The sequence below is a fragment of the Medicago sativa genome, chromosome 8 (assembly GCF_051527215.1).
Source record: "Medicago sativa cultivar Bolivia chromosome 8, Bolivia_mono, whole genome shotgun sequence".
NCBI classification, from domain to species: domain Eukaryota; kingdom Viridiplantae; phylum Streptophyta; class Magnoliopsida; order Fabales; family Fabaceae; genus Medicago; species Medicago sativa.
Genome location: NC_140756.1, coordinates 34,988,613 through 34,996,966, shown reverse-complemented (window position 1 = coordinate 34,996,966; position 8,354 = coordinate 34,988,613). Strand labels below are relative to the sequence as shown.

At 32.0% G+C, this 8,354-nt stretch overlaps 1 protein-coding gene across 1 annotated transcript; it reads right to left on the bottom strand.

Annotated features, from left to right (window-relative positions):
- Positions 1–289: 289 nt before the first annotated feature.
- Positions 290–4,480, bottom strand: LOC146898741 (acid phosphatase 1-like). The gene is made up of 3 exons (XM_085731775.1): positions 4,042–4,480; positions 2,554–2,763; positions 290–666 (listed from the first exon to the last, which is right to left on the bottom strand). The coding sequence occupies exons 1-3, from the start codon at positions 4,434–4,436 to the stop codon at positions 489–491; spliced, it is 783 nt and encodes a 260-aa protein (XP_085587901.1). The 5' UTR covers positions 4,437–4,480; the 3' UTR covers positions 290–488.
- Positions 4,481–8,354: the final 3,874 nt, after the last annotated feature.

Here is an 8,354-nt window from a genome sequence, read left to right as displayed (position 1 = left end):
TAAGAGCCTAATTAATTACAGAACAGGCAGGATATGAATTTGGAGAAGGTTGGCACTGCTGCTTTGGTTGGAGTTGAGTGTTTTGCACGGTTTTGTAGGGGGTGAAATTGTGGGAAAAGTATTTACATTCACTACCTATAAGACAATACTACTGCTATAAGTTTAATTGTCGAATTTTAGGGTCGCAAGGTCTTTGATCCATCTTAGTATATTTAGGGTCATAAGGTCTTTGATCCATCTTAATTTGATGTCCTAAAATGACAATTCAATTAGATATGGTGAGCATTAGTTTGAAAATAAGTGTTTGAAATTAAGATCTTGTACTTGAATATAATGACTGAATTATCCCAATGGAAATTATACAAGTTTTCTTTTGGTGCTGACAATTACAAGTTTTCAATGGCATGTGCCATATATGAATTAGTAACTTCCATTTATGTACAGCTCAAAGTTTTTGAGAGCAATTATTTGCAAATAAATGAGCATTGCTAAGCAATGTAATACATGGGATTTGGAAGCTTGAAGGATCTAACAGATACTGAAGAACCTAATAAATCGCTCCATTGATCACCAGAATTTCCAAGAATCCTGAATCCCTCTTTCTCCATCTCACTTCTCTTCTCTGATTTGTAAATTACAGCTAGTTTTCCTTTATCGTCTGAGGATCTGAACACAATAGCAGAACAGATTCAGAAAAATAAGCAGAAAAGAGACAGCATCAAGGTATAAAATACAAGATCAATATTTTAAGTTCACAGACGAGGTAAATTATGCAGGCATTTCCCAACGGTACAATGATCATAAAACTGTATAAGATCACAGTATAAGGAGAAGGCCTTTTTACATTGTAAATAAAGCATAAATATTGAGGAAAAGTGAAAAGCAAGAGTCCTAATATAATCAGTGGCTGAACAAGCCACATTAATGACCAACAACTGTGATATATGAAATGATTTTTTCACACACAATGAAGTTTCAGAGATAAACTAATAACATGAAAAAATGGAAGAGAAATAAGAAGTCATGGAAACAATCATAGATAAATCTCACAAAAACAATTAATTTCGCGTGGATATATTCCGTACTAAAAAGCATTAGTAATAGTGAATGTCCAAATATGATAACAAGTTGACATCAAAAAAGAGGTTAGACTCTTAAAACATAAGCCAAAAACTAAGCGGATACAACTGTGTTTGGAAATCTATTGGAGTTACTTCAAATGTATGTTTGAGGTCTCTCTAATGAATTTTCAAACATGCGCTGAATCATGATTTTCTGATTTTAAGGCATTAGATGTTAAAAAAGTGGGTTAATCCAAATCAATGATTAGGAAAGATTATGGATTTAATTAAAATCAGGTCCTAATATCTTTATTTTATACGGAAGTACACATGCAATATGCATCTAGAAAAAACTTAAATCAATGCCGATATTTCACATTGTTAAGACTGAAGACAGTGGCTGTTAAACCAAACACATTTCAGGTTGAAGGACATTCAACACTACTTCAGTACTTTAATCACAATAGAAACTGGGAGCTATTGTAAGGAAGGAGTATGAAATGGATTCAATTATTTTAGCACACAAAATTAACTTACTACATAAGACAATTTCCACAAGGTGAGGGTCGACTACATGAAGCAGCCAAGGTTGTTAAGTCATGTCAAAAGCCACTTTAATGAGGCCATTTTGATCTAAATCTTTTATTAGTGGTTTCACTAAGTTGTTCTTGAAACCGTGTCTTAATTTCAGATCTTTCTTCATCATGGCGAATATCATCTTTGGACTCCGGCAAAATTATCCTATTAGAGTTTGATATTGTAGAAGTAGAGGGTGGGTCAAAGAGTCACTTTCATGATTCCTCCAAAAGTAAAGACTAAATACACGTTTAGGTACTATCCTATTTCTCAAGCTAATTCATCCAAAATGGACTGATGTAAAACTATTTCCCCCATGCTAGAGCCACTTGTGATGAGGAGGATTTGAGAATAGGTATCAAAGCCTATGTACTAAAACCATATGTCTAACGTGACAAGTACATACAGTATCCACCAAGTGCAATGTATCTGGAGAGTCAATGGATCCTTTCCAAGCTCCTCCTAAAATGGGCCAAAACAGAGTTTACCTTTCTTCAATGTTGTGTGTCATCCAACATTGCTTCTATATCTATATAATATAGTATGTCTTCTCCAAAAATAACATTAAGCATACTAGGACACCGAACAGTTGACAGAAATCATTAAATTTATAGTTGAAAAATCCACCATAAGGGAAATGATAATATTTGTGTCACTGATTCAGGTTATTCCCTACCGAAACATGCTAACTCTTCCACTGTTAAAGATATCACAACAACAAAACAGATAATAATGGAAGGGACTGGTAAAATTTGCATAAGAACATGATTTTGTTTAAACACAAAATAACAAAATATGTCAAAGAAAAACACAAAATTACAAAACTCATCTACATCACATAAGCATTACACACATGTATTATATTCAAATCTTTGAGCATTTAACATATAGACTTAACAAGCTTTGTAGGAATTACCTTAATATGAGCTGGTGCCAATCCCGAAACCCGGCATTTATCAAATTATCAACAGTAACAGCCCTATGACTTTCCCTCCGCCCTGTAAGTAGAATGACCTTATACCCCAGATTCAAAACATCTTCATAAAGCTTTAAACTGGGTTCTATGGCTGGTGCTACCCCCTGCTCCACCCACTCATCAAACTTCGCATGGTCAAACACCTCGAACCTGCAACCACATTTAAAAAATTTGATACAGAGAAATAACTGGAGGTATGTAGAAAACTAAAAACATCCATTTGTTGAGGAAATATATACAAAGAAACCTGCTAATGCCCAAAAATAAGGCCAAATACTTCAACTATTTGTATTAATATTTTTGAATTTTTGGAATCATAAAAGAAAAGAAAAAACTTATTCAAAACTAATTTTTCCAAATCTCTCACCAAAAAGCAACATTGGTGTAAGACTTAAGGAAAAATAAGATGCCACAAAATGTGATTAAATGCACCATGAGTTTAAGTTCCTAGTTCCTACTTTATCCAAACACAACTAAGGACTATTGTTTTTGTACATTATTACTATCTTTTGCGCCTGGGGACAATAAGCATATAGTATTTGGGTATATTAGATCCTGAAAAATACCAAAAACTGCTAACAACTAACCTCAAACACCTAAAATCATAAACAATTGTGCCTAGTGCCTACCCAATGTTCTGTTTATGAGCTGATTAGTTATGTTAATAGTAAGTTCCATTCAAAATTGCATTACTTTTTTAATGTTGCGTATGGCTAACATTTTCCTTATGTTTTGATTCTTGAAATTTAGTTCTTCAAATTATAAAAAAAAAAAATAAACAATTCTTAAAATTGAAAATTCTACAATCACATTTATCCCATTAAACTTGCCAATATTTTTCTAAACATAAGAATTAAACTTCATTCCCTTAACAGCATGCTTAAGGAATCCAAACACTTATTAGTGAAATATGACAATTTAGTCCCTTAATCTTGATTTTTTGTTTCTCATATATTCCCTACATCAGAGGTAATCCTATTCGAGCCATATCTAACCGCTAAATGTGACACATCTTCCAACCGGGATTTGAACATTGGTCCCCTTCCACTAGACCCAACCCCCAAAGATTAATCCATAAATTGTTTCTAACAGATTAATATAACAAATTTATTTATCCAATCCCTATAATTAGAAAATTAAAATAGCAATTCATAGTTTTTCATCCAAAAATTCATCACCACAGCTGCATTATAATTTCCACATTTTTAAAACACATCTAAAATTAGATATATAAAATAATCATACTTTCACCCTCCCTAAATTAACCTCCTAATTCATGAGATACTGATCAAATACAAAAATTATAAACATAAAAAAAATTACATGTAGATTAACCTCCTAATTTATCAAATACAAATCAAACACAAAAAATCATAAACATAAAAAAAAAAATAAATAATATATGAGAAAAAAGATTAATATAATTACCCATAACCGTGTGCAGCATAATAAGGCAAATTAGACAACAAAGTCTCATCAATATCAAAAACCCAAGCATCTAATCCATCTTCTTTAAGCTTCACACTTTTCGCAAATTCACCAGCTTCTTTATTCGCTATTTCCAAATCATATACATAACCTTTTCCATTCATATACTCCTTCACATGTTCCACACATTCTTTCGGCACAGTTTTCCATGGACTCAAGTTATTCGCTTCACCCGCGAATCTCCAACTTCTGCACCGTAACGATACTTCTTCTTCGTGTTCGGCGTATTCGAGAATTAAGGGACGAGGAAAACCGTGGTGGTTGGGGGTTTCTTGAGAGAAGGAAAATGCGAAGAAAGAAAATAGAAGGAAGAATTTCAAAGAAAGAATCGTCATTGTAATGAATGTGGAAAATGAATGGAGAATTTAATAGAAGTGAGAAATGCTTTTCGTTGTTGAACAGTAAACTTCGATGAAGGAGAAGGGGTGTAAGGAGTAACGTGACGTTAGAGAGAAGCAATGGAGAGAGATAAATAATGGGAACTGTTGGGAACGTGGACTAACGAAGTTTGGAATATTCCGTCTTATTGGGATAGAATCAATTGGGAGGGTTTGGTCGGTGGGGTTTTCTGAAAAAGGTTTGATGACGTGGACTCAACTGGGACCCACTCTGGGTTTTTTCGCCAATAAGGATTTCGTATTTTGGTGTTTAATTTTCATTCGATAATTGGGGGTTTTTGTTTTTTTATTGAACAAAAGGTTTTTATTTTATTTTATTAAATAAGAGGAGTTCTTTTTTCATATTTTGTGTTATTTTTAAATACGATGCCACATATGAATGAGTTGACTTGATGATGAGGATGGATGATGGCTCCTAGAAATTGCTAATTTATGTTTCGCCAAACGTGTGACCCAAAACTTAGTTAAAATTAGTCACATTAATTTTTAATTAAGAACCCTTGCACACAGTAATACAATATGTGTAGCATTGTATTCGGAGACCAAACAAAATATTTTAACCAATTTTATATTTGATGAATTGCGGATTTGTATGAACGACTATATCAACTTGCTCATTCAAATTATGTTGAGCTCCATCTTGATCTGCTACACAAAACTTGCACCTGAGTTGAACTATGCGTCATTTTGGCCTCAAGTTAATGTCCAAGTGAAGCTATTGTCTTCTTGGGAAGTGCATCATTGGTTGCCACATGTTTCGCACCACACGATGAGTTATGTGAGTTATGTGTGCTTCAGCTCCACATGCCCCATACAGATGAGTTGCATGTAAGGAATAGCCAAATCCACTTAGTATAGTACTCATGCGTACGAGTTGTGTGAATCTCAAAGGTGTAATCTCTAAGGGGAAGGAAATGGTTTTTGATGAAGGATAGGGGTGTTATCGTTATGTGACGTGGCATGGGAGTGAAAGAATGAAGAGGTTTTGTGAACTATTGGTAACGTGGGAGTGACGGATTTGGAATATTATGTTATGAGATTGGATTCGTGAGTAAAGAAACGTTGGAGGGTGATGGTGAGGATTTGGTTGGTTAAGGTTTTGGAAAAGGTGTGATGACGTGGGTTCAAGTGGGACCTACTTTGAGTTTTTTTACCAATCAAGATTTTGTATTTCGGTGTTTATTTTTCATTCGTTAATTAGATGTTCCTTTTTCTTAAGAGGAATGATATTTTGACAATCAATTTTCAACAACTTTTGTGACAACTATTTTTCATACTCTCATTATACCTTTATTCTCTCTCTTCCTTTTTCTCTCTCTATTGTTATTGTCCAATAAGAATGGAGGAAAAAAGTTGTCCCTAAAAAGTTGTTTAAAATTGGATGTCAAAATATCATTCCTCTTTTCTTAAACATTCCTTTTAGTTGACTTTTTTTTTTTAATACTCCTTCCGTTTCACAATACGTCGCTTTTGAGAAATTTACACATACAAAAAAATTAAATAAATTTTGTTATTTTTGGTGAAATTTTATATGTTTTTTCTATAATACCTTTAACCATTTATTATTTCATTCTATTATTTCTCTCTATATAATAAATAAGTAAGGGCATTATTGACAAGTCAATAATTAATGTTGTATTGAAACTTAGAAGTAACAAGTAATATGAAACAAAATTATTCTTCAAAAGCGACAAGTATTGTGAAACGGAGGGAGTTTGTTTTTAAGTCTTGTAAACATATCAAGTTTTTATTTAAATCTCTCTAAAAAAATTATTTGATTTTTGATACCATTAAACATTCTGTTTTCAATTTTAGTCTAGACTTTTTTTAAGGTTTTATCAATTATGTGTTATAAAAAAAAAATCGTTTGTAACACAAAACGCGTACTTTTGTAAAAAAAATAACTAAAACTGAAAATATAATGTATATTTTTTTTGACAAAGTTGAAAATATAATATTTAAAGGAGAAAAAATTGAAAAAAAAATTAGATAAACTAAAACGAAAATTAGATCTATTTAAAAGGATTAAAAACATGTTTATCTTCTTTATGAATATAGTATTTTCTATGTGTACACACAACTAAAAAGATTAATTTCGATGTTATATTAAGATATCAATGGGTAGAAAATTCTCGCTCAAAAGATTGAACAATTGAATTTGAATCCAAATATTTGGTTAAGTTAAAATAGATTTTTTTTTTTTTTCCTTCTCAATTCTCATCCAAATGTTGTTAGGTATTTTTGAGCTGACTTGATGATGAGGGTGGGCGATGGAAATCATTAATTTATGTTTTGTAAGCCGCCTAATAAAAAAATTAACGCTGGTTGCTTAAAAAAATAAAAATTTAACGCGGTCTTTGTGACATTAATTTTTAATTAAGAACCCTGTACCCCGGAATAGATTACGTGTTGGTTTAGAGCATTTTTCAATACAAACAGTGTTTTTTTATTGTTTAAGCCTTTAAAAGTGATAATTTTTACATTGTAAATTGTGTAGTTATGAGATTTGAATGTGCTTAACTTATATTTAAATGTGTTATCGGAGGAAATACATCTTGCGGTGGTATTTTTTGTGACGATTTGAGAACTCATTTAGGTTCTTTTGATTGTAATTTGGGACATGGTACTGTTTTCCGGTCAAAAATTATTGGTTACATTTATGCTATGGAGTATGCGGCCATGCATGGTTGGAGGAATGTTTGGTTGGAAAGTGATTCGTCTAGTGCCTTGTTGTCTTTCATGAATGTTTCTCTTGTACCCATTAATCTTCGCAACCGGTGGTATAATTGCTTACAATTAGGTGTTCAAATTATTTTGTCACATATTTTTTGTGAAGATAACTGTTGTGCTTGTTAGCATTGGGCGGTATGTTCAAGGGCATGTTTGGTTTGATGAGCTGCATGCATGCATGCATTCATGTTGATTTTTTTAATAAAAATTTTCTGAGATGTCAATCTAGTTGGGATGTTGTGGTTTCTTCCTCCTCATACATGTCTTTTCTCCTAGCCTATTAAAAAAATAACAAATTTTGTTTTTTTGATTCCTTAAACAATGTCCTTAAGATACTTGTTAGCAAGACCCAAATTTGTATTACAAATGAATAAAAAATTCTTTTTGTGAATAATAAACTATATCCCCCTCAAAAATAAAATATAATAAAGTATATTCAACACAATTGCTTAACCTATTTAGGATGTTTGAAAAGATCAAACGTAAGACTCACTTTAGTTTTTATTTTCTTCTCTTGTTATGAGAACAATTTCAAATTTTCAATTGAACTAATTATTTATTTACCAATATATCTTATGTTAATTCTTTGTTTATAATCTGTCGTAAATATTTTAATATAAACAATAATTAATCATCTCTTATGAAGGATAATCTTGCAAAAACAATCAACTAACTTATTTATTATTCATTATAAGTCCACCTATTTATTGTATTGGTGAGGCATTCGATCTTAACTCTTGCGTATGGAGAAAATTCAGTAGATTAGTTACCACTAAACGGCACTAAAAACTTTGTATCAAAATTATGATAACACAACATAAAATCTGTTATTAGGTAACTTGTCTGTTATCCACTATATGTTCTTTCCTATTGAAAATCACCCTCTTTTCTCTACTTCATCTCATTCTCTATTCATTTTAGCTTATTTTTTAGAAATCTTGCGATTATCCAGCAGGTGTAAGACATATTTTTAAATTGTGATCCACAACTACCATTGCAACAACAATATACTGAGTTTTGAGGTCTTCGTCACAGCATTACAACTGCAACTTTGGTCGCATCGGCTGCATTTTCCCACATTTTTCAGCAATATAAAGGTTTGTAGAGGAGTAACCGTAACTTGTA

Excerpts from the sequence above, each read along its gene's own strand:
- LOC146898741 (XM_085731775.1), bottom strand. The coding sequence starts at position 4,436 with ATGACGATTCTTTCTTTGAAATTCTTCCTTCTATTTTCTTTCTTCGCA. Across the intron at positions 2,764-4,041 it reads TATGCTGCACACGGTTATGG|GTTCGAGGTGTTTGACCATG; the intron begins GTAATTATATTA and ends ATGTGGTTGCAG. Across the intron at positions 667-2,553 it reads TGGCACCAGCTCATATTAAG|ATCCTCAGACGATAAAGGAA; the intron begins GTAATTCCTACA and ends TATTGTGTTCAG.